General features: G+C 40.2%; 1 protein-coding gene across 19 annotated transcripts in view; it reads left to right on the top strand.

The window, feature by feature from the left end:
- Positions 1-4,057: 4,057 nt before the first annotated feature.
- CADPS (calcium dependent secretion activator) overlaps positions 4,058-27,533 on the top strand; it is a 476,583-nt gene continuing 453,107 nt past the window's right edge. For 3 of the 19 annotated variants that reach the window (XM_019469857.2, XM_053898011.1, XM_053898009.1), the window contains exon 1: positions 4,064-5,114. In XM_019469857.2, the coding sequence (XP_019325402.1) occupies positions 4,665-5,114 (450 nt within the window). In that variant the 5' untranslated portion in view covers positions 4,064-4,664. Of the gene's footprint in view, positions 5,115-27,533 lie in introns of all 19 variants that reach the window. The other 16 variants (XM_019469858.2, XM_053898014.1, XM_053898012.1 and 13 more) reach the window with 11 other exon arrangements.

Below are 27,533 nucleotides of genomic sequence, written 5' to 3'. Positions count from 1 at the left end.
TAAGGATTATTTTTTAATCATTTTATTTAAGGATTAAGTTAATATTATTTAAGGATCTATTCCTGGATTTTTTGGTGTGTTTAATGTTGTTTTTCCTTTTGATTATCTGTGCCCAAGTTCTGGTCATCTCATTTATTACAAGTCCTTCTCTCACCAGTTGAAAAAAAATGTTCAAACCTAAAATCTGTTGAAAATTTTAATTCCAGTATAATTAATATGCACTGTTGTATTAGTTTCAGGTGTGCAATATAGTGAGTCAACAATGCTACACATTACTCAGTGCTTGTCATGATGAGTGTATTCTTAATCCCCATGATCTATTCCACCCATTTCCCTACCCACCTCCCCTCTGGTAACCATCACTGGTTCTCGGTAGTTAAGAGTCTTTTTTTTTTTTTTTTTTTTTTGCCTCTTTTTTTCCCCTTGTTTGTTTCTTAAATTCCACATATGAATAAAATCCTATAGTATTTGTCTTTCTCTGACTTATTTCACTTAGCATTATACTCTCTAACTCCATCCATGTCATTGAAAATGGCAAGATGGCATTTTTTTAATGGCTAAGTGATATTCTATTGTATATGTATACCACATATTTTTTATCCATTCATCGCTTGATGGATACTTGAGATGTTTCCATAACTTGGCTGTTGTAGATAATGTTGCAACTAAACATAGGAGTGCATAGAACTTTTCAAATTAATGTTTTCATATTCTTTGGGTAAATACCAGTAGTGGAATTAATGGATCATATGGTAATTCTATTTTTAATTTGTTGAAAAAATACTTTTAATATAACATTTAATTTTCTTGTCATTCCAAGGAAAGTGAATACAACTGACACCAAAGCGTCTATAAGTTGCCAATAACTCTGATATCTCCTCATACTTGTAGCCTTTTACATGATCACAGAAAACCCTTCGGAAAACAATGGAGAAACTCTAGGTCGAAATAAGAAAAACTCGGGTTAGTGTTTCAGTCATTTCCATCCTCTAGACTTTTGCTTTCAGTAGGGGAGACTTCAAAAATCAATATTATAACTTCTGCTTTCATGATATGGTTTCTAGATGCCTGACTAAAATTTATTCCATCACCTTGAGGTTATTCAAATTTCCTACAAAGCAGAACTGGATGTGGGGGGGGGGGCAAACATGTAAGCATCTATAATAACTTATTTGTGGGCACCTGGGTGGTACAGTCAGTTTAGTGTTTGACTCTTGATTTTGGCTCAAGTCATGATCTCACAGTCATGAGTCATGAGATCTGTGCTGACAGTGTGGAGCCTGCTTGGGATTCTCTCTCTCTTCCCCTCCCCTGTTCACATGCTCTCTCTCAAAATAAATAAACATTTAAGAGAAAAATAAATAAAATAACTTATTTGAGGATATAGATACTTGTCTGTATCAGAATCTATGGTAGAATTATATTTTGAAAAATAAAAACATGGATATTAACAAAATGTAGACAGATATTAAGAGCCTTTGGATGTGTTCTGGGGTTATTTTTGTTCTTGTTCATCAAAATTTCTATCTAGGAAAGCCACGACTCTTGGTTTAAGTGTCTAAGGAGCTCTGGTTGGCATATCTTATCATTAGCAGTAGCAAAGAGCTATAATATCCCCAAGGACTTTGAGTTAACTTTTAGCTAAGGTAAAAGATATCTTTGAAAGGATGTATATTTTAAAAGACTCTTGTCTTGAAAGAGGAAGGGGAAGGGGTAGAGAGAGAGGGAGATACAGAATTGGAAGCAGGCTCTAGGCTCTGAGCTGTCAGCACAGACTCTGACATGGGGCTTGAACCCACGAACCGTGAGATCATGACCTGAGCCACAGTTGGACGCTTAACCAACTGAGCCACCCAGGTTCCCCCTTTTGTTTTAATTTTTTTAAAGTATTTCTTATAAAATTTCTGTAAGCCTCTCTGATTGAAAACCCATGAGATTGAGAAGATCATTAGATTTTATCTAAACAATATCACCTTTAATATCCAAATCATAGGTTTATATGATTAACAAAACATAGACACTGAATTTTTGTTTTAATGAGTATAATTGGGGAAAATACCCCATATAATGGCAAAAGAATTTGTAAAAATACTACAGAAAACAAAACTTTATTATAGCAATTGAGAAATTCCAAAAGGTTCTGAAGACAGAATCATGGTCACTCTTCTCCCAGTGTCTAATGTGGTAATACTTAAATACCTCAGCTTGCTTAAAGAAGACATTTAACTGGTAAATGGCCTTTGTTTGGCCTTGAAGAGCACTCCCTCCTCAAATCACCATATTCTCCCTGGGTAACTTAGTTCATTTTTGTGTCCTAAACATAATCCCTCCCCTTGGCCAAATGCATTATTATTTCAGCTCTTATTTTCCTCACCCCCCCCCTTACCTACCCATACCCCATCTCCATAGCACTCTGTATCTTACTTGGTCCCTTGTCTTATCAGTATGGGTTTGCAAATACTTTTTCCACTTGTAATATCTTCTCTCTTTGCCATTCATTCATATGGTTCCTTCCTTTGAAATTTAACTCTTTTCTTTGAGAAACACTGGATTTTTTTCCATTCCTGGCTGTCTCATTCATGCAAGCTTTTAGCAGTTTACTAACTTGGATTTGTTGATATGTTGCCTTGAAATAAGTGCTGTCAATCTTTTTCACATGTTTATGTTGTATCTCCCAAAGGAGATTATAGACTGTTTAGGAGAATGTCTTTTAAAAATTCCATCTACCCCAAGCAACTAGAACAATGTTCACTCCATGAAAACGTGCTGAATACAGGTTGTTGATTGATCGGCCTACTATATTTTCTTTTCCAGGGAAAGCAGTCCCCCATGATTTGAGTATCTTTCACTTCTTTAGAATGATTAAAAAGTGAGGACTGCAAAATTGTAGTAACTTCCACATTGCTGGATTATTTATTTTAAATTGATACAGAATGTGTGATGGCTATAGCAGTTATGTCCTCATGATAAGAATGGTCGTGAAGTCAAATATAAGCTATACATATATTACTTATTTCAAAACCTCAAACAGAATTGTTGGAGTTAATGTGGAGCTAAATGGTGTTTTGCGTCCCTTCTTAGCTCTCAAATTAGCTAGAAAGCTTCACTTGAATGTCAAAGCCTACTGTAAAACTCATGGTAAATTTGAAAATACATCAAGACAGAATGTGATGTAAACTTTAAATTCACGCTGCACTTTTACAATAAACTCCCACGAGTATCTAGGAATAATCAGAGCATTAGAAAATGCATAAATATAGGAGATGGGGGTGGGAGGAGGTGGAGAAAGGTCTCTGGATCGCCTAAGATCCGAGGGTGGCTGGCGCTGGTTTGTTTTCAATCCATCTGCGGGTCGCTGATTAGATTCAGCACGCTGGCCAGCTCCCTTGTCCGCCGGGTTTATTGGCCTAAGTGAAAGGAGCAGGAAGGCACCATCTGCTGCTTTGAATTAATAGATAACCGAGAAGCAGTGATGAAGACAGTAGGACAGAGTCAACATATCGGATGTTGACGCCGCTGAGTTCTTGGGGTGTCTTTGTCTGATCGCAGGGTCCCCACTCCTCCACCCAAATCCTCCCGCAGCCAGAAAAGAGAAAGGGCTGAGCAACCAGAAACCCTTCCATTTCTCTGGTATGCTTACCTCAGCAGAAAGTGTTCCCAGTTCTTGGAATTGAAGGATATTCATCATAGCTTTCGCGGGGTGGGCAAGGGCGGGGCTTCTACTTAAACAGTTGAGCTGCATGGTCCCTACACCAATCAACTCAAAATTTGATTCACTTTTATTTTAATGAACGGGTGTATGTAAATTGGTGGAATCAACGTTTACACAGGTGGGACCAACATGCTGCTAAGCCCCACTGCCCCCACGCCCCAGGTGTGAAGAAGCCTGGGGGAAAGGAGGTAGACTCTTTCTCATAAGGCATCTCACCGACTTCCTCTTAGCCAGACCTCTGGAATAAGCGTCTCCAAATAGACCGCCCACTCTTCGCTAACAAGAAGTCTTCACTGGCCTGTCTATTTCTTCCTCCCCCAAGAACTTTTTGTCCGTGGGAGGGTGAGACAGGTCGAGGCAATGACAACTGGTTAACAAGAAAGAAATTATCCACCAAGGGGAGAGAGTGAGGAGTGTGGGAAAGTGTTAGGGTCGGTACTGAAGCTCTGAGACTAGCGGGCCGCTCCACGCTCTCCAGGCTCTAGCCTTCTGCAGCCACCCTTTACGCAGCGGACACGGGAGAGTTAAGCCAATAAACACGTAAGCGCCGCTCCCTCCCCAATCGGCAAGATGCCTCTTAGGCTCTTGGCTGCATCGACAGCTTGCAACACTCGGCATCTTTTCTGGAGGCGCCTCCTTCAGCGGCTGCAGATGGTATCCGGCTGCGAGCTCGGGGCTCGCAATTGATTCTCCCCCTTGCCCACCTCGGGTCCACGGACGCACCTCTCCCTTCCCCTCCTCCCCTCGCGCTCCTGGGTCTGAGCCCAGCTCGGGATCGCCGGGCAGAGGAAGCAGTCGCGGCGGCGGCGGCGGCTGAGCAGCAGCGCCCGCTCCCTGATTTGGGGAGAAGCGCCCATCCCGGGGAGCCGACCCCCAGCTGCCTCCAGCGCCTCCCATCTTTTGCACCCCTAGCCCGGGGCTCCAAGGACCACCCCCCTCCCCGGGCGCCACCATGCTGGACCCTTCGTCCAGCGAAGAGGAATCGGATGAGATCGTGGAGGAGGAGAGCGGCAAGGAGGTGCTCGGCTCGGCCGCGTCCGGCGCGCGCCTGTCTCCCAGCCGCACCAGCGAGGGCTCGGGCGGCGGCAGCGGCGCCGGGCTTGGGGGCGGCGGCGGTGCCGGCGCCGGAGCCGGGGTGGGCGCCGGCGGCGGTGGGGGCAGCGGCGCGAGCAGCGGCGGCGGGGCCGGGGGGCTGCAGCCCAGCACCCGCGCCGGCGGCGGCCGGCCCTCCAGCCCCAGCCCGTCGGTGGTGAGCGAGAAGGAGAAGGAGGAGTTGGAGCGGCTGCAGAAGGAGGAGGAGGAGAGGAAGAAGAGGCTGCAGCTCTATGTGTTCGTGATGCGCTGCATCGCCTACCCCTTCAACGCCAAGCAGCCCACCGACATGGCTCGCCGGCAGCAGAAGGTAGGTGCGCCGGGAGGCCCCGGGAGCGGCGCCGGGACGTCGCCAGACGGGCGGGGCGAACAATGGGAGCTGGCGGCGCAGCTGGCGAGGAGGAGCAGAAGCGGGAGACCGCGCCCTGGGGAAGGGGCTACGAGGCCCCCTCTCCGCGGCCGGGCCGGGCCCAGCTCCGAGCGCGCCTGGAGCTGCCCGGGACCGGCGAGGGGCCTGGACCTCAGCGCCGCGTGTCCCCACCCGGGCGAGCGGGGGAAGCTAGGCGGGCAGGTCCCGCTCTCTGGCCCAGGAGGCTCGGGGAGTGACTTGCAGCCCGCGGCGCGACTTGCAGCCCGCGGCGCGCTGAGAGGCCTTGCTCGTTTGCCGGGCTCCCGGCACTCTCCAGCGGCGGGCGGCTGCGCTCAGCTCCGGGCCCGCCTTCCTGGGCGTGCGCTCGGCGGGCGGGGGCACCCGGCAGGTGGGGGCGCCGGTGTGGAGCGAGAAGAGCGCCTGGCAGCAGCGCTCGGCTCGCCGGGCCGAGAGAGCCGCAGGGGCAGGCGGGAGAAAGCCAGCCCGGAAGGCGAAGCTTCCAGTCGCTCCGCGAAGGGCACCCTCCTCCCCTCACTGGGGTCAGCTGATCCCGACGAGGTTCGCCGAAGGGACCCCCGGCACCGCTTCCCTGTGGCTGCTGTTCCACCCCGCCCTCCTCCCCCTTCCTCCGTGACCCCAGAGCCGGGGCAAGCCCTCCGGTCCCTCTGCCAGGGTCAGCTCCTCCACCTTCCTCCCTTTGACCCTCTTCTCCTCTTCCCAAGGTGACTTCGCCGCCACCTTCTGGCTCTTCAAGGCCCTCCAAGCCCAGCCGCTTTTGGCTTGATAAAGTGCAGCTGCAAAAAGCTTCGCAATTACAAGCATCAAAAGCTTTTTGTGTCTGAGGCTGGGGCACGGCTGAGGCGGCTCCGGACTGCCTTTGATGTGAAAAAGTGCCTATTTCCATCAGCTGTTCTCCAGCCAGAGAAGGGGGGGGGGGGGGGAGGGGGGAAGGTTACTGCAGGATAAGAAGCAGTGGCGGGACCAGAAGAGAAGAGGTCAGGTCCCCAGTTGGAGTGAGTTAGTGAAGAAAGTCGGCATTCCGTTGTCTCTTTTAAGTGAATTTGCCAATTTCATTTTGAGATAATAGCCCGTGAAGCCCCCACAGGGACGGGGTCCTAAAATAGTGAATTTCTTGGTTGCTGCCATTTAAGACTGAATTACATGTTGCGGTAGTAGAGTGTTAGGTTTTCCTACATTTATCCACCCTTATCTTGAGTGAGCACAGATTTCTGTTTGTTTTGCTTCTATATGTACACACCCCAGCTAGCGCTGATGATTTATTTCTGCCACCAGAATGGTGGGTTGGGTTATCACTTTTATTAAAAATCCGACTCATTTCCTGGTTGGGGAATAGCAGGTGGGCTTCCCTCCACTCTGCCCCTCATCAGGGGCCCCTTGCTTCTTCAGCCTCTATTTTGGACTATCATAGACAAGAATATCCTCCGAACAATAAAAGTGTTTGGATTTCCTATCAAGGTTGGGTGTTGGATCCACATACAGGGCCTGATATTTCAAGCTTTAGCTTGTGATTTTTATGGTAATTGTGGGATAGCAGGGGAAATGTCATCTTTAAAATCTATCCCGTTCATGACAGCACCAACCAAAGATGTCCTATTCCTTTGGTAATGAAAACTGTTGTGATTTAAAGAGAAAAATATAAAACAAACTTTATCAGTCAAAAGGCTCTAGAGCTCTGTCCTTTTAATAGAGGCTTACATTTGGTACTGGAATGGGGAGAGAAATCCATTCTCACAGTGGCCCATTTCTTCTAAACAGAAACTCCAGCCACCTGAAAAGGTCATCGTGAGGTTAAGTTTTTCTGGTCTGATTACATGTTTTACCTGAATCCATTCAAAGCTGTGGTTTTGAGGGGCAGGTGGGTTCTGTTTTTACACATGACCTTACCATCGAAGAGACTACAGGATGGATAGATAACACTGGCTTTTGGTCCAACTATTTTTAGTTAGTGCAGCAAACTAGTGCTAAATGCATATTCCTGCAAAGCTGCCTCAGGGCTGTTTGCCTCTACTGGGAAGCTGAATATTTATCTCCTTATTACAAAAGAAAACAAGGTTTTCCATTTCTGTATCTTCATGTTTTTAGTGTCTTAGGATGTTTTGCTGTTTTTCTCCAAGCAGAAAGCTTGGAACTTTGATGTATTCTTTTAAATGAAAGTAACTGAAATGTTTGCATAAGCGCTGTGATAAAATTTAAGGCCTGTTAACAAACAAGATTGATAAACTTAAATGAGTCTCAGAGAAATAGAAACCGGTTGTAAACTATACATAGAAACGGATGAGTTAGAAAGAGCTAGAGGAAAAATGATGCAAAAAGGGAATAGAGTGACATGGAGGGAGCCAGAGAAAACTGCCTATGAAAAAGTTGCCAGATTGGGGAGAAGAAGAGATTGTATTGTCAAATCATCACGCTGTGCACCTTAAACTTATACAATCTTATATGTCTGTTATATCCCAATATAGGTGAAGAAAAATATCATGCGGAGTGTAATATACACTTTCTGAAACCAAATACTCTATGTCATACATTGGCTGCAATTTTTCAAGTGCCTACTATGTGCAAGGCACTTCACTTAGATCATTTTTTAAAAATAGGCTTTTTTAGAAGAGTTTGAGATTTACTGAAAAATTGAGAAAATAGTTCCCATATGCCCCAGCCCCAGTTTTCCCCTATTAATATCTTACAATAGTATGTTACATCTGTTCCAGTTAAAGAACCAATATTGATGCATAATTAACACAAATAGGTAATTTATTGAAATTCTCTTAGTTTTTATTTAATTTGTTTTTTTTGTTCTTTGATCATTTAAAATTCTCCTAACTCTAACAGTGTAGGAATTACCATCTTTGTTTTTAGAAGAGAACACTGAGACTCAGAATGTTTTATAATTTGCCTGAAGCACTATGTGGATAGGAGAAAGAGTGGGAACTGAGGCATGGGGTATTCTGATTTCAAATCGTGTCTTTTTAATGTGTGACACTGGCCAGAAATATTCTAGAGTGAAAAATAGAATCTTAGCATCCTGACAACATGTCAGGTGTACTTTTCCTTTTACCCAGAGTTATTTCTGTTTGAGTTTAGAGAGATCTGCTCCTCTCCCTTTGGGTACCTATCAAATAATCAACATACACAAAATGGACATTTAGGTATTAACCTCATAAAGCATATGAAGGAGAGAGATGGGCCATTATTGGCTGGTAAATCGGAACACCAGACTATTGTCAGGCTTTCTATGTGGTTTGAGCTGAAGACCAACAAAAACAAGCAAACAAACAACAAAACAAAACAAAAAACCAAAAAACAAGCAAAAAACCAAAAAAGGTATTTTAGTTCAGAAAAACAGTTGGAAAAGAGCAGAGGGAGGGAAGGTACCATTCCTGGATCATTTTGTTAGTTAATTACTTTGATTTTACTTTTCCTGGGGAAGAGTGCCTGGTCATTCCAATAATCTCCCTGGTTAAAAGAAGGGACTTTAAATAGACCATGTGTAATCGTATTTTTCATTTATAGGTCTACTCTTGTACTACAGTGAAACTAAATATAACAGGCTAGTAGGTAATTAATGACAAAAACAAAAATCTAGTCTTCAAACTATCACAATGTTTTAGCAGCTCATAAATGACAATGTGAAAAACTGTTCTGTGCTTTTTATTTTCCCTCTTTTGTCATAATGGGAAAGTGAATACCCAGTGGTTCACATGGTAAAGCTGCACCATATGTTTCTAAATTGTGTAGTAACGGTGATGAGTGGCTACCTCATGTGAACTAGCTACTTCTAGAAGTAACTGAGGGAATGTAAAAGCGGGCACTGTAAACAGTTCTAATGTTTAGATTGGCATGGCCAATTTTTTAATATACTAGTAGGGATTATGTCTGGTTTATAAACGTCCAAAATGAATATTGGGTGCATATATACATTTGTGTACATGTATATCTGTGTGTGTGTGTGTGTGTGTGCATGCGTGCGTGTGTGTATGATGAGGGACGGGGCAATCCTAAAATCATGTTTATTTTATATGAACTCCTATTTCATTCAAGAGGACTTAATGACTAGATCAAATGTGTTGTAAGTTCAAGCTCCCCATTTCTATGTGATTCATCTTATATCTTGCCATGAAATTATGGCTAATGTTGAGTCATTGTTAGCCACAGAAATTCTGTCTTTATTCATTTACTTATTTGGCTTTGTTAATTGGTCGTGACTCAAGAGCCCATGCCTTTCCTAAAAGTTAAGACCTAGTCCTAGTTAACTATGTATGTGCATCAGTATATGTATATACTTCAAATCCATAATAGTGATTCGTCCATTCAGATATGCTTTGGGGCATTTGGGTTAGCTCTACTATTCAGAATTCTTAAGAGCTGCTTTGTCAATGCGACATATGATTTGGATTTTAAAAAATAAATGTTCTAACCTTTTGAGAGAATGAAATGGCTATTAAGCCAGGATTCCTTGAAACAGAATTGTTTCTTTCTTTATCAGGAGAAGAACTGAAGTCTTTATATATGCTTTCTGGCATTTTCCTCCCAATCTCCTTGGTGCAATGGGCAGGCACTGTTTCGCACTGGTACTAGCAGAGAAATTCTGAAGATGAAGAACACCAAAAAAATAATCAGAGAGGGCTCTTGCTTCATTACATTCTTGGAATAGCCTTATGCTTCCCTAAAACTGGACTGAAGAACAAAGGAAATTAAATCCTTCATTCTTGAAGAATTGTCCTGTGTAAAGTGGGGAAGTCAAATGATTTATAGATCTTCCCCCTACAAAAGCAAATTTAATATATAGTCCTAGGCTATTGCATTAAAATATAATCAGTGTTTGTGACTTGGGGCCAGATGTCTATACAGCTATGATTAAGAGGGTTCTACTAACTTAGAAATAAGTTCTAAATAGATGACTAGTTACTCCTTGCACCAAGCACTCTCCCAGGCGTGGTTACGGAACCAGAAGATACCTGTGAGATAGGTACCTGATTTGGGGAGCTTATGTTCCAGTCTGGAAGATGACATCTATACATGTCAGATAAGTTGAGAATAAGCGAGTGTTTAATTGTAAGATGCTGATTACAAATACTAAAGTATAAGGGAAGAGAATGTGTGCGCATGTGTTCACAAGGGATTGGTTTTAAGAATAGGGAAAATGTTCATGGAGGAAATGGGTTAGGGTTAGGTCTAAAAGAGTTTGTGTGATTTGTGTAAGCATAAGGAAGGACAGGTACCCCACTCTGGAGAAGAGCATGAGGTAGCAGGAATGTGGAAAGGAGCCATTGTTTGTGGGACACTATTAGTCAAATTATTTTGGCTCTAAGTTACAAAAACCCAACTCAAGTGGCTAAATCAAAAGGAACACAAAGGGGAAGGGACAGATTTATTGGTGTATGTAATAGGAAAACATCCAGTGCAGGGATCTACAGGCCTGGCTGGACCTGACTTCTCTGACAGAATGAAGAAACCTGGATAATGAAGAGAAAAGACACTGTGTCTGAGCTCAGTCTGTACCACGAATAAACCTCTGATTGTAGGCAAGTCAACTTCTGTCTCTGGGTAATTTCTTTATCTTTCCTATGAAGAGGTGGATGGGGAAGCTTCAGATAATCTCCAAGGTGCCATTTCTGTGTAGTAGTTGATAGTCCTTGCTGAGCAATGCAGTTACTCATGATCAAGGCTTCTAATTTCCTTCAAACTTCTCTTTGCTATGTTTTTTACATTACATGGTAAGGCAGTATCTTCAAAGAGTCTGAAATGAAGATGAATTTATAGCTCACTTTGTCCAACTAAATTTTCAGATGAGGAGGTGAGATCTTAAAAGATTGTAGGACTGCAGGGGCACCCAGGTGACTCAGGTTGAGTGCCAGACTCTTGAGTTTGGCTTGGGTCATGATCTTTCGGTCATGGGATTGAGCCCACCATGGGCTCCCTGCTGAGTGTGGGGACTGCTTGGGATTCTCTCGCTCCCTCTCCCTTTCCCCCTCCTCCGTTCTGTCTCTCACTCTCTCAAAAATAAATAAATAAACTTAAAAAAATGTTATAAGACTATAAGGAGGGCTTGTAAACTGGGACCTGTGGGCCAAAAGGGAACCACAGGTAGATTTTGTTTTTTCTACATTGCCTTTTTCAATTTTTTGAACTAGTTATCCACGTATAAAACCATGAGCTTACTTCGCCAAAAAATTTGTATTTCTGGCTTCTCTGAAAACTGGAGGATGAAGGTGGGTTTGAGTTTGTATGAGTTTGCAAAAAGCAATAGAAATGAGACTCCCAAGCCATCACCTAAATAATGAAATGTTGATCATTTTTAACGAAAATTCTCACTCCAAGATAGATACTATATGCATCTGGATGGGAAGACACCAGCTCTCTGGTTCTTTCCAACACCATCTCTTTTTGCTATTGTTGCACAGATATTGATGGTCTGACCCTGGCCCCTGGAACACATCCAAGAAAACGATCTGGAATTTGGAGCTCTATGTTCTCTGTCTCTGGCAACAGTTTCCTTGTTAGGATCAGATTTATAGTTTCTGCAGAATTGAAGAGCTGATGATTCGTATTACCTTGCTATTTTTTTCATTTTTCCATCCAAGTATATGATAGAGTTCTCTGTTAATTGCAGGTAAAGAAAGAGGAATGAAGTCGGCCAGTGTTTTTAAGTCTGTTCATTGCACTTGACATATGATGGACAGTAAAGAATGGTAGTTAAGGACATAGATTCAGAAACTCGAATGCCTGGATTTGTTCCCTTGGCTGTACCCCAAACTTCCTCTGATTTGGGGCAACCTATTTAATCTCTGTGTGACTCAGTTTACTCGTCAGAGTACCTTCATCATTGGATTCTTATAAAAATGAAGTGAGATAATACACTGGAGATTTTAGAACAATGTCGGGCATGTAGTAAGTGCTGCATAAGTGTTCTTATGATTTCAAGTTGATGTGTGCCATGTCGTGTTATTTTTATCTGTAAAAGGACTGAGAAAGTTAATATACGTAAAGTACTGACCATAGCATGCCTTATATTCACTATTGCTCTTATCATTGTGATCCTTATTATTGACAAGATTAAGTAGACCTAGCAGGCAGTGGTTATCTATCACTGTGGCATCGTCTTACAGAATGGATGGAGTTGAGGGTCCAATACATCCCTATTTTCTTTGTACAGAAACATTTCACTAACTCTCGGGGTGTGGGCGGGGTGGGGGTGAGAGGGAGGGGAGGGTGGGTGATGGGTATTGAGGAGGGCATCTGTTGGGATGAGCACTGGGTGTTGTATGGAAACCAATTTGACAATAAATTTCATATTTAAAAAAAACAACAAACAAAAACACAACAAAAAAACAAATCCCTAGTCACTATCGTGACCTGGTGGCTCTATGACCTTGGGAACACTATCTAATCTCTTTCAAGTCGTAGTTTCCTCATCTGGAAAGCGGGGGAGTAATATTGAGGATTACAAGAGAAAAGCATGTTAATTGCTTAACAATTCCTTAATATGGAGTAAATATTGAGCAAATGCTATCAGTAACAATAATAGTAGTATTCCTGCATTTTTGTCCACCAGATGCCCCATACTGTTTTGTAGTACAGTGCCCTTGCTCACGCTGTTCCTTATTTTAGAACATCTTTCTCACCTTTTTCTTTTCTTAACTTTTTTGAATGTTTATTATTTTAAAAAAAAATTTTTTTTAGCATTTATTTATTTTTGAGACAGAGACAGAGCATGAACGGGGGAGGGTCAGAGAGAGAGAGGGAGACACAGAATCTGAAACAGGCTCCAGGCTCTGAGCTGTCAGCACAGAGCCCAACACGGGGCTCGAACTCACGGACTGCGAGATCATGACCTGAGCTGAAGTCGGATGCCCAACCGACTGAGCCACGCAGGCACCCCGAATGTTTATTATTTTTGAGAGAGAGAGAGAGACAGCGCGCACATGAGTGTGGGGGGGGGGGGAGGAACAGAGAGAGAGAAGGAGACACAGAATCCAAAGCAGGCTCCAGGCTCTGAGCTGTCAGCACAGAGGCTGATGTGGGGCTCGAAATCTCCAACCATGAGATCATGCCCTGAGCCAAAGTCAGATACTTTAATCGACTGAGCCACCCAGGCGCCCCTTTCTCACCTTTCTTTACCTCATTTGTTCTTGTTTGTATTTTAATTAACTCAAGTGTTCTCTCTTTCAGGAAACCTTACCCAAATCTAAGTGCTTTCTCAACTCCCTACTCTATTTCTACTTTACTTCCTGTACATTACATTTAAATTACCTTATGTGTGTACGCCTCTCTCCCACTAGACCGTAAGAACCCCAAAGACAGGGACCACATTTACTGCCCTTTGATTACCCATTTCTCAAAACAGTGCTTGGCAAAAAGCAGGTACTTGTAAACATTATATTTGAAATTCCACACTTGAAATTCCTAGGGAGCTTCTAAGGAGAGTAAGTGAAAGAGTCTTAAATGCAGTCTGCTTCTATTATAGATACTCAACATATTTATTTTTATAAAAACTTCTCGATGGAAAACATGAAGAGTTGACCAATTACCAAATGGTTTCCAAGTTATGTAGCAGAAACATACCATCAGTTACTTCCCAGCTTCGCTTGTTTATACCAACAATGGACACATTTCAAGATATTCTAGAGGTGTCTTCTTTTAAAGACTAGAAGCAATTGTGAATTTCTTGATACGGTTGAATCCCTGCCGAACTTGAATCACCGTAGGGCATGTTTAAATGGCCAAACATGAAGTCACAAAGAACCAAAGTCAGAACTGAATCTCCATACTGGGTATATGTTCTTTATTAAGTTTTATTTGATTTAGCTCTTTCTGAAGGAAAAAAAGAATGGTTAGTCAACAGCATTTTAGTGAAAGAGTATTTAAAATATTAGCGTCATTGTTGCCAAGGTTTTAGAAAAGAATCTCTAAGTTCTACGTGTTTAGACATAAATATACTTGGGGGCGCCTGGGTGGCTCAGTTTGCCCGGCTCCGACTCATCATTTTGGCGGGGTCATGATCTCCCCTTTTGTGGGATCGAGCTCTGCTATGGGCTCTGTGCTCACGGCCTGGAGCCTGCTTGGGATTCTCTCTTTCCTTCTCTCTCTGCCATCCCCTGCTTAGGCACACTCGTTCTCTCTTTCAAGATAAATAAACATTAAAAACATTAATGAAGATGATTTTGTCTGCTTTTATTCTGTTAGGGGACTTGGGGACTGTTGTCTCTCTTATTGTAAGCTGTCTAAAGTCCTTTCTGAGTATAGTTAGGATATAAATAAATAATAACTATCCCACTAGTGCTATTGTATACTGGATGTGGTAATAAGAATAGGATGGGTGTGAAGTGTCTATAAAACAGTAAAACTGCTGAGGTATCAATTTTTCTGATGCCTTTCACTAGTCAAGGGGAAAATTATCTTTGCTAACCCACTGTTTGCATTTTAACAAACAGGGGAAACATTGAGAGTTTTGAAAAAAAAAATGAATTCTCAAGCCCCCCAGTGTTCCCAGCTTCTGACTACTTTTCTAGAATTGAGAGAAATGGAGTAACCTGATAACATACATATGTCCTCTCAGCAGCCTGTGGGAGGAACATATCAACCTGTCATGTGGTGTTTCTCTGGATCACTTCTGTGCACTAGGAAAGTTGTGAGATACTTGGAGGTTAACTTTAAAAGAAAAAAATCCCTAAGTGTCCCAGGAGCGCATGCTAAGTTACATACCCACCAGGGGCTGTATTGCTTTCAAAAAGACAATGGGATTTTGGCAAACATGCAGAGTGGTACAGGGAACCTACTGTATCGCTTAAGAAAACAAAGGAAACACATTGAAAATTTTCACAAATAATTGTGCCTTCTGTTGCCCATGCAGAAAAACAGCCTTTTGGTGTGGATGGTAGGCATAGAGTTGTTTAAGCAAATGAGTTAAAATATATTTTGAACATCGACTTTGGTGATTTTTCTGACAAGTGCAGCAACTGTTGTCTATAAGGCGGCGTGTCATAACATACTGTGTTCAAAACATTTCTTGAGGACTCTTCCATATTCAATTTTTGTTTGTTATACATCATCAAACAACATTGTTTTGAGCCACTTCTACATACAAGAAACTCCCTAAATCCTGGAGACAAAATATGCAAAGACGTTTTAGGCAGCCTTCCTGATCTTTAAGAACCTACCAATCTGGTTGAGAAGTCGAGATCCACCAATATAGAATGTAACTTATAAGGCAGGATGTGGTGTCTGAATCTTAAATATTGGTGTTTTTTCGGTCTCCGTCCTTGGCCCTTGTTATGGGTTGATTGTGTCCCCCTTTCCATCCCGCTCCCTCCCCCACCTGCCCCATTCATGTCGAAGTCCTAATCCTCAGTACCTCAGAATGTGACCTATTTGGAAATAAGGTCTTTGCAGATGTTATTAGTTACGATGAGGTCCGTCAAGTGGACCCTAATCCATTATGACTGGTGTCCTTATTGAAAGGGGGGAATTTCAACACAGAGACACAGGGAGAACACTATGTGAAGAGGAAGGCAGAGATTAAAGTCATGCTTCTTCAAGCAAGGAACGGCAAAGATTAGCAGAAGCTAGGGGAGAGGCATGGAATATATTCTTACAGCCTCAGAAGGAGCCATCTCTGCAGACACCTTGATCTTAAATTTCTAGCCTCCAGAGCTGTGAGAGGATAAATTTCTGCTTAAGCCACCTAGTTTGTGGTACTTCGTATGGCAGCCATACTGGACTAATACAGCCCCCTTCTCTATATCAGCTCTCCGGGCCATTTCACCACTAATGATGGTGTTAGCTACTGACATCCCTACACCTCCCATGCTCAGATCTTTGGCTCTAGCGTGAGTCTCTGACCAGGCTTCCAGACCCATTCATCAGGCTGCCAAAGGTGTGGTCTGAGACTGGTTCAAGTCAGTGAGCACTTCATCATGGGTCTACAATGAGATAAGGAACTGCACTGGAATGTAAGTTAACTCACTACTTTCTTCAAGAAAGTCTTGCCACACACACACACACACACACACAAATGTCAGCTGGATTGACCCGCTTAATGATGAAGTTGATGTAATTTCTCATACTAGTATTTTATCTTGGTAGGGACCAATAACCAGCAGTTCATGGATGATGACACAGGTCTGCAGACTACACTTGGAAGAACATTGACCTTCATGACATGTCCCATGGGATGTCTTCAGCCCACCCAACAATAGAATTTCTCACCAAGTCTCTTTCTCCTCTATTTTCTGATTCACTGACTGTCCTACTGGTGCTACTATGTAACTAAGCTGTTCAACACGGTAGGGCACAACTCAACTTCGAATCTTTACTGTTGGTCGTCCTAACCACCAAAGGCCACATACATCCTGTCGATGTTCCTCCTGTGCAAGTTTTCGTCTTTCTCCTTCTCTTCATCTTCATTACTGGTGCCCTGCTTTGGGTGCTCACGATTGCTTGTGTGGGCTTCTGCAACAATATCTTTCTAACTGTTCTCTCTGCCTCCTTTCCTGCCCACATTCCTCCAGATACCAAGGTGATCATTCTGCAGCACAGACCCAATCAGGACTTTTCTCTGCTCAGACTTCTTGGGTGGCTTTCTGTTTCTTGCACAGGATACACTCTAAACTCATTTGCGTGGCCTAAATGGATCCTCTCTCCCCAGCCAGGCTCTACTCTTGCAATTCTGCACACACCCTCAACTTCAGCCTATTAAACCACTTAGCATCCCTGCACTGCCTTCTGTCACTTGCCTTCTATCACTCTCTAGGTGGATGATGGCACCCAGTCATTATAAAGAACAGGAATAAATAATGACTATTTATGGGATGTTTATTCTGTGGAGTCACTGCTGCATAAATTTATAAGCCTTATCTCATTTAATCTTTACCATGGCTCTGTAAGGTAACTATTAATCATCTCAACCCTACCAAGAAAACCAAGAGACAAAGCAGTTAAGAAACTTCTCTTAGGTCACACATTTAGTTTAGAGAGAGGGGTTGGGGCCCAGGTGGTCTAACTCTAGCCTGCCCTCTGAGCGATATGCTCTAGTAATTATATTGAAGCATTTAGCACACCTAACTTCAAGGTAGATCAGTTCTTTTTCTCCTGACTCTACAGAGATGATTTCATTTAGTATCCTCTGGTGTCTGATCAATATGTATACAACTCAATAGATTGTTGATGCAGAACTCATGATTATTGAATTCATGATTATTTAGAGAACAGTAATAGATGTTCCTTACCGTTTATAGCATGCTCACTGAGATGATCTCATCTTTTCTTTAAAACAACCTTTTTGAGTAGTGGGGCATCCATCCTACGTCCCTGTTTTGTGGCAGGCAAAGTGAGGTATGGGGAAGTCCCACTGGCTGGGCAAAACTATAGAGCACCAGCCTTGGCCTCCTGAGTGCATCTAGGGCTCACTGCTATGCCGTCGGTCTTTGGTTCACACAAAGTATGCCTGAGGCCATTGCAGACTTTTGAAGGCCTACCCCATCTCCTAGTAAACTTACTAAAATATACCTCGCATCCATTTATTTTTGTATTCTTAATAAAACTGGAAGGGTTTTTTCAATCTTGACTTAAAACTATTTGTCTATATAACTTGGTTAGTAAATGACTATGATTCCTTAGGAATTATGGTGCATTCACAGGAATCCTCACCAACTGTTTTCAATTCTAGTGATAGGAGTACTACACTGAACAATTAATGAAGTCGACAAACGTTTGGAAGTCATTTACCTGAACATTTTTAGGTTTGAGTTTTCATTTTTAGTTGTAGATACTGGAGACAATACATTTTATTTAAGGTCTCAGACATTTCTTTAGGCTCCTGGGAAATTTCAAGACTCTGGTCACCATGCCTTTGTTGATTACCAGGTAAAATAGAGTTCCTCCAGACTTAATGGAAGAAGTGGCATTTGAATTAAGCCTCCAGCTGACTGAGAAAATCAAAAGATAGTAGCACGATGTATTTTGGAGGGAAGGATAGATATTTTCAAGTATTCAGAGATGATGTAATGCAAAGCAAGTTTGAGGACCTCTGAACAAATATGATTGAATAAGGTTCTAATATCAGAGATAACAGAAATAAGAATAAAGGTTGGTCAGGACTGTGGATATCCTTCAACACCAGGGTACAGGTATTGGGAGGGGGGCTTCATTCATTCATTCATGTATTCATTCCCTATGCTGTACTTTTCATCCTCTGGACTTACTTATTTTATGGCTGGAATGTTGTACCTTTTAATCCCCTTCACCTATTTTGCCCATCCCCATACCACTTTCCCTCTGGCAACCTCCAGTTTAGTCTCTGTATTTATGAGTATGTTTCTGTCTTCTGTTTGTTTTGTTTTTTAGTTTCCACACTTAAGTGAAAGCATAGGGTATTTGTCTTTCTCTGCCTTGACTTATTTCGCTTAGCATACTATCTTCTAGGTCTATCCATGGTCTTGCAAATGGCAAAATCTCATTCTTTTTATGGGTGAGCAACATTCCATTGTGTAGATATGCCACATTTTCTTTAGCCATTCATTTATGGCTAGCCCCTTAGGTTGCTTTCATGTTTTGACTGTTATAAATAATGATGCCGTGATGAAAATAATGCTGCACGTATCTTTTTAAATTAGTGTTGTCAGATTCTTTGAGCAAACACTCAGTAATGGACTCATAGGATTGTATGCTATTTCTATTTTTATTTTTTGAGGAGCCTCCATTCTGTTCTCCACAGTAGCTGCCTCATTAGACTTCTCTCTCCTCTACATCCTTGCCAACACTTGTTATTTCTTGTCTTTTTTATACCAGCCATTCTGACTGCTGTGAAGTGATATCTCATTTGTGGTTTTGATTTGCATTTACCTGACGATGAGTGATGTTGAGCATCTTTCTGGGTGTCTGTTGGCCATCTGTGTGTCGTCTTTGGAAAAATGTCTATTCAGGTCTACTGCCCATTTTTTAATAGGATTATTTGGTCTTTGGTTTTCAGTTGCATAAGTTCTTTATATATTTTAGATCTTACCCTTGTATCAGAAAGCTCATTTGCAAATAGCTTCTACCTTTCAGTCAGTTGCCTTTTCGTCTGTTGACGGTTTCCTTTGCTGTGCATGGGGGTGATTTTATCTGGTAGGCGGTGAAGAACCGCTGAAGAATTCTGAGCAGAACTGAGACATGACCACTGCAATATTTTAAGAAGATTAATCTAAGCAAAGTGTGTGGAAAGCATGGAGAAAGGAGAAAGGAGGAGTGTAAATGTCTTCACACTGTAAGAAAAGGTCGCCAATTAGGCCTGAACATTTTATCCAGCACAGATCATCTTTACAGTGTTGTGGGGAAGTTTGTAGAAAATCTCAGAAAATGAATGCCTATTTGTAGAAGTGTTTTGAATCACTAGTTCAAAAGCATTTCGCTAGAACAGTTGTTGACTACTGCATTGATTTTATCAGAGTAATTTTTATGTATGTGTCATAAATGTGTGGGATATAAGTGTTCATTTCTGTTCTTACAAATTTTAAATATGTGAAACAAATTGCCTGCCCTTTGTATTTAATTTCAGTGACCAGTATTCTAATACCTTCTCATGCAGGTACAAAAACACTTCTGCCTAACATTGTGAAAACCATAATGACTCTTGGACAAAGATCATAGTAAACCCAGTGTCATTTCAGAAAATGTACACGTGATTCCATTTCAGGTTCCAGGCTGACCTTGAGGACTCATATGGAGCTTAATCTGGCCCCAAGAGGCCATGAGCTCCAGAGTAAGCCCAGGCTTGTGTCAAGCCCACAGAAAGACAGGGGAGGAGGCCTGGCTGGTGGCTTTTCTGGGAAGAAAAACTTTTTAAAAGGTGCCCAAACAGACTAGAAGAGACTCTTAGATTTGTCCCTACCACTGTAGGATTCCACCCTAAAACCTGACCTAGGTTTGCACAGGCATCTAGGGAGTAAGGAACATTCATACTCTCTTTCCTTCCTTAATCCTCCTCAGTTGGGAAGATTGTGATCTTAGTGGTAATGTTTAAGAAAAGTTATTGGACTCCATTTATTAGTGGTCAGAGTCTCTCACGTTGAAAGGGAAGCACATGGTTTCCGGTAGTCTCTCTTCTCGCACATTCTTGGGTACTATCATCTTTTATCTGTTAATAGAGATGATACAATTTGGATGTGGACATAGGGGTAGAGAAAGGTTCCATACTGTGGTCTAGTCTTCCAAAGTTCTAATGATAAAGAGGGAATTTATTTTTCATTTGACACTGTTATCTGTGTGTATAGTTCTCCTGAGAAGACGGGTGACTTTGGTCTAAGATAAGATGCCTGTATTCCTGGGTCATCAGGTCATTACACCATCTCAAAGGCTTCAACAAACCACATTAATTGCCAGAGGGTCACAGCTCGTGTGGTGGAGAAGGCTGCGTTGCAGCTAGGGAATAGATAGAATCTGAATGAACATGGGGAAGCAGGAAAACAGGTATTCTAGGGACCACATGAGCAAAGGCACAGAAGCCACACAAAGCCAGACCACAAAGCCCTCACAAGGAATAAGATTGGAAAGGCAGGTTGGGACCAGGGAGTGGTAAATATTGAATACTACTGAACTTTGTCTATTGTCCTTTATTTGGTAGGCACTCAGGAGCCTCTGAAAATGATTTGTACTCCTAGTAGCTCCGGTGGAAATAGCACCGAACTGAGGCAAAGGACCAATCAAAGATAATGCAGACACCTGGATGATTGCCAGATGGGGAGTGATTGGCCTTGACCTTGTCTTGAAGTGACGTGTTTTCCTATGAGGCATTTTGAGGCTTCAGAATTTCCAAAGAATATTGTCAACACGAGCAGAATGTCTCATTTGCAAAGGACATGATTTTCTATAGCATTTTTCCATGACCAAGTTAGAAACAACTTCCTATGAGCTTTGGCAATGGCTCCGCATCATTTGCCACCCTTCCTGTTTCCCTGGAGAGGGGAAAAAAAAAAAAGATTTCTTTCTACTATCTACTTTTCACAGGCAGCCTATATATATTGCTGTGTATTATGATTCAGCATTATAGACCTTCAAAGCGAACACACATAGGTTAAGATTTGTAGTTGTTTTAATTAATCCGAAGCACATTCCCCACCCACCCTACCTCCCCAGAGCAGCATTTCTAAACAATTGTGGATCTGCTGTTTAGTTCAATGAGCTTTTCATATTTGTCCTTTAATTTCTATGTGCTGAGAGCTCAAAGCTATCTTTTAGTCAATATTCAATTAGGATTTGAGTCGGAAGGCTGTGTTGAGCTCTTACAGAAGATCATAAGGTAGTTATTTGCTTTCACCACTTTTCACTAAAGAAATACAGGTTTGCTGCAGCATGAATTAAATATGCCAAATTAAGTGTATGTTTACTTCCTTATGAGCTGGCAATAAATGACATTGTTGGAAAGTCAACATTATACATATTGTATACACCAAAATTTCAGGAGATTTATGATCTACCACATTTCTTTCTTCTCCGCTCAGTTAGAACTCTGCATTTCTGTTGGGTACTCATCCAAATGCTTCCATGTAAGGGTTTCTCTAATCACTACCCTTTGGCGCACTCTTTTGTTTCTACACAACCTATTACTCAATATTATTTTTCTCAGTGAGCTACATTTTCAGAACAAAAATAATTCACTCCTAGGATTAAAAAAAAAGCCTAAGATTTTCTACAAATAAAATAGCAACACAGATATTTAGAGAATGCAATATTTTTTTTTTTTAATTTTATTTACACCAAATTTATTTGCCTACTTGAAATGCCTTTGGGATCTTAGGGAACAACAACAGTCTGAGACATTTATGCTAAGTTGGATGAAAAATTTCACTTGTTCCATGACCCAAACTCATATAAGCAACACATATTACTAAAGTGATGTGGGTAATCTGTAGAATTAACCAGTGAATTTAATCAGTATGACCAGCCAGTTGAGATGATTCAAATGAAACTTTCCATTGTACATTATAAATACTAAAAAGTCTACATATCCTTTGTAGTAGAAACTTGGTTATCTACCTGTTATTCACTCTCCAATTCCAAACAGTTTTTTTTCACATAATTTCCCCCCAACCCCCAACTTCAGAAATAGATGCAGATTAGTGTAAGCCCATCAAAAATGACATTGTACTGGAAATACCACTGGCTCCTGGTTGACCATGTGACCTAAATTGATCCAATCAGACTGAAGGGAAGAACTTGTATTTTATGTTTGGGAGAAGAGTTTTACTCCCCCTCTCCTGATGGACATACGACGGAAGCATAGCTGTCATGGCTACTGGCAGCCATCTTAGAACCATGAGGAGATCCAATTTAGGCTGAAGCCAGGCCTAAGGATAATGAAATAGTTGAGATACAGAAAGAACTTAAGTTTGTGATGACAGTATTGGACCACAACATTCAGCTAGACCTGGAGCCCACCTATCATATTGACTTCTAATACTGTAGTAAATTCCTTCCTTGTGTAAGTCATTTTTAATGGGATTTTCCTTACTTTTGGCCCAAACTAGTTTATTTTATGCTGTATTTCTCTTCAAAACAGGAATTCTGGGAGGTGCCTGGGTAGCTCAGTTCCTTGAGCTCCTGACTTCAGCTCAGGTCATGATTTCATGGTTTGTGAGTTTGAGCCCCATTTTGGGCTCTGTGCTGACAGTGCGGAGCCTGCTTGGGATTCTCTCTCCCTCTCTTTCTCTCTCTCTGCCCCACCCCTGCTCTCTCTTTCTCTGTCTCTCAAAAATAAATAAACTTAAAAAAATAAAAACAGGGATTCTTGGACTTGAATTATCAAGCATTAAGTCTTTAATTTATTTAGCATATTTAGATTCAGACATAAGTAGAAATATAATTCTATTTACCATGTAAGAAGCGAAATAAGAATTCTTTCCTTCCAACTCTGTATAATTTGGCCAAAAAAAGTTTGTTGATTAGTATAAATCATGTCTTAGCACAAGGTCAGCTTTTATTGTAACTAAAAAAATAAAGTGAGTTCAATGAAATAGTTGTTCTTAGTCTGACTTAAATTGAGTATTTTTACATATTTTTCTGTAAATAAAAATAAAACCTTCAGAAAAATAATATGGAAATATATGAAGTAAAATTTAAAGTAATCCCCTAATCCCACTACCCAAAGACATACAGTTTACACATAAAATATATTTATATTATCTACCTGGATATATACTTTTACATAAAAGTAATAATTCTGTAATAGTTTTGCAACCTGTTTTTTTGCACAGCAGTATACAAAGGAAATCTCTGCACGTCAGTAAACATAAAAATGTCTCCTTCTAAATAGCTTGTAGCAATCGAATGTATGGATGCACCATAATTTATTCAACTAGTTGTATATTGATTTCTGCTTCTTATTACTGTCTGCGTTCTACAGTGAACATCTTTGTGTGCATGTATTTGTACAATTTCTCCAAATTTCTACATTCTCCAAATATGTATGTACTTAATATGAAAAGTATATTCATTTAAGATTTTGTTACCAGTTTCCACAGCATCGGTAAATATTTACATTCATTCCCACTAGTGGGACATAGTCTCTTTCTTCATGGTAAAAATGGGCATCTTTTTTTTTTTTTTTTTCTGGCTTTGACAACCTGATGGGTAATGTTTTTAATTCTGTAATTGTATTTTCTTTTGACATGTTTATTACCTCTTTATATTTCTTCTTTACAAATTCCCTGCCACATCCCATCCATTTTTGTATCTTTTGATTTTAAGAGCTCATTCTGTTTTAGTGGTATTAATACTTTGTCATATGCATGAGTTTTGTCTTCTGTTGTTGGATCATTTTTATGTTCTTTACATTGTTGGCCTATTTCTGTTTAACTGAACAGAACTTTTTGATGTAGTAAGATCTAACTACTTTCCTTCTTTATGGCTTCTGGGTTTCAAGTAATGAAACCTTTTCTACCCAAAGATTATGAAACTGTTCATACATATTTTTTCTACTACCTTACGGCTTCATTTTTTGTCTTTACTTTTTTGACTCGTGAAATTTATTATGGTGTAATGAATGAAGTATATGAAACCAACTTACTTTTCAAGCAACTGGCCAGTTGTCTCAATATTGTAGATTAAATAACCTATTTGCTCTCCAGTTATGTTAAGTGGCTCCTTATCAAATACACAAAATTCTTATTAATGTATAGGTTTGTTTAGTTCTTGGTGGAAAGCCATTAATCTAACTTTCCCTTTCTGTACTGTAACCACTATGATTTCATTACTGTAGTTTTATGATGGATTTTAGGATATATTAATGTAAAAAAAGTTTTTTTTATTGTACTTCTTCAGAATATCCCTGACTCTTCTTGGAATTTTTATTCTTTGGGAAAATATTTTTTAATGATTCTGTCAGTTTGAAAATAAAAGATCATTTGGATTTTGATTGAAATTCCATTGCATCTATAGATTAATGTAGAGAAAGCTTTATGCTCTTGAATAATGCTGGCTAAGAACTAAGAATATCTTGGCATTAATTTAAATATTTTTGATGTGTCTCAGTTTGTTTTTGTACTTTTAAGCATATACGCCCTAAATATTTATTGTTAAATTTATTCCTAAGTAAACTATAACATTTATTAGTTGAGTACCCTTCCCTGACGCCCCGCATTAACCAAAACTCCATTCCTTCTGCAAAGCATAGGTGTTCAGGACCTATGCTATGCCTATGCTATGCCTAATGATTTGCTCTCTAACTTACCTGAGTATTTCTGCCCCACTCCCATCAGCTGAGATATATGCTCATCAAGGGTAATTGTTTCTGAAACCTGTTTCAGATAGTTTCTGTAGTTATTCTAATTTCATAATTCAATTACATATTGTATAACAATAGATATGATTGTGAAAACAAGGGATAGTCTTTGTTTATATTAACCTAATTGATTGCCTTGGGAGAATTCAATGACATTTCTAAAATGTCATTAAATTCTAGTTGGGCAAAGCTATAGTAACATTTTGGTTACTGGAAAAGTCATAAAAATCTAAAGGGTTTTGGTCAGATTGCTTCGTAAGTTTTTAAATCTTTTTTACTCCTTTTTAAAGAAATAAAAACTGGAAATCGTAGACCACATATTAGCTGTTAATAAGGATGTGGAACTTTAATCAGGTAACCTATACCTCAAAGGCAAGGTTGTGTCCCTACACCAAAAGTCAGCAAACAAGTAATTATGAACTTTAAGTAAAATTGGATGTTTGTTGCCTTATGTGTTATGACTCTCTACTACGACTATCTTTTTAAAATTACTTCAACAAACACTATCTTGATTGCATTGGATAAGAAGAATTCTGCAGTATTTTATCTTTTTGTTGGCATGCACAAAGAATATTATATATACGTATTCATTACTTGTCATTCTAAATAGTTTTAAGCCATTTTTGGTGTTTTTTGAGAATAAATTATCAAATTAAAATAATAATTTTGCTTTATCCCCTCATATGTTTATCTTTTCTCCTAATTTCATTTGTTAACATTGACTTCTCTATGACTACTATACATGACAAAATAACACAATGCTTACACTTTCAGGTACATCAACTTTGAAAAATTTTAAATCAGGACAATTAATTTTATTATAGTTTTCTTTGAAAATAATTGGAACTTACATCTAGTGAAATTAAGTATGCCCCAAGAGAGAGGAGTCCAATTTCCATGCTGAAATCTATGTTTATTTTGAAGAGGGCTCATTCTAAATAGCTTGGTTTAGATTAAAAGGTTTAAAATGGATTGAATAAATACTTCCATTTTTGAGTCTTTGAAATAAAAATGTATAAGATATAAGAAGCATTCAACTTGCAAAAAATCAAGAAATTAGCATTCTATGTCCATTTTAATTTCACTGTTATTTGTCTTTTTAATTAATTTGTCATGCACAAAGGGGAAATGTTTTCAGGCTCAGAATAGGAGCTTGTATAGGGAAGGAGGTAAGGAAAACAACACCATTTTAGCTAAGACTGCGCAATCCCAGCCAACCAAAAGATATAGTGCAGTCTTTTCCAAGCTAGACTTTTCCTAACCTGGTGGTATTTCTCACCCACATACGTGTTGGAAAGTAACGTATCAAACCCCTAAGATAGCCAATAACACTTTTCTTATTCTTCATATTCCTTGACAGTTGAGAGCATCCAATCCTATAGGCATTTCCCAGATGTTAGTAATGTGTGTCCTCCCTCAGACATGTGTAATTTGAAGCTTAAAGTTATATTCTTTATATTAGTAACTCTGGAATAAAATTCACTGCACCAAAAAAAGATGAATGTGCCTGCCACCAGATACATTGATTGCTGGCTATGACCTTCACAGGGTGAAACTATGAAAGGCATGTACAGAGAGAAACTTACTGTTTTGACAGGAATATTGATAATGTATTCTCTCCATTCCAACCACAAAGAGCCTATTTGTCAATTTGCGTCATTTAATAAGTGTGGAATTGTAGCTTGGAGTTGTTGAAAAGCAAGTCACTTTAAAAACTTCATTAGCTGAGATTTCCGTATTTTAGTTCACTTCACAAAGCCTTTTTAAAAAAAATAATAAATGGCCTTGAATCTCCTGAAATGCATGCCAATGGAGCATCCACAATTCGAACATAAGATGACGTCAAGAAGAAAGAATTCAGTCTTTCTTTTTACTTATTTTGTCCTATATATTTTAGATGATCTCTCACAGCATATCACTGTATTCTTGAGTATAGGCCATAAATACTGAAAACAGTGTGATTGAGTATGATGGAATCCATTTTGACTTGACCTGGTAGAGTTATATTTTATTTTTTGCAGGTTCCTTTTCTTTCTTTCTTTAATTTTTTTTTTATTCCGCCTACAGAAAGAGGTAATAAAAGTGGCAGTGATCAGAGTAATGTTTCCCCCTGTTAGTTCTGCTGTTCATTTAGGAATTCAGTTCATTCCCTTTGTGCAAAATTAATATGTCAAGTGCAAGATAGAGCATTTGAACCACTGCTTAGGTAGGTTTCCTAGGGCTTGCAGTGCATTTACATATCTCTGGAGAATTGGGAAAAAGATGCCAGAAGGTATTATCAGTCCAGTATTTTTTAAACATTATTTTAAATAAAAGAATATTTGAATATTGAAAAAATCAGCAATATAGCTCTGATCTGTGTTATTGTACATTTGTAGTTATTTACTCAATGCTATGTAGACATATGGATAAGATATGAAATACTGAGTGGAAAAATGCGAGAAAGAAAAGACAAAAAAAGATGGTCCATGGCTTAGAAAGGTCTCAGAAGGGGGTAGTTTCTAACCTGAGTCCTGAAATATTACTGATCTTTCAAAAAGTAGGAACTTATGAATCAGTGTAAGCAAAGTTATGAGGGTAGAAAAGTG

The sequence above is a fragment of the Panthera pardus genome, unplaced genomic scaffold (assembly GCF_024362965.1).
Source record: "Panthera pardus isolate Hobbes unplaced genomic scaffold, ASM2436296v1 HiC_scaffold_8, whole genome shotgun sequence".
Taxonomy (NCBI): domain Eukaryota; kingdom Metazoa; phylum Chordata; class Mammalia; order Carnivora; family Felidae; genus Panthera; species Panthera pardus.
This window is presented reverse-complemented; position numbering and strand designations above follow the sequence as displayed.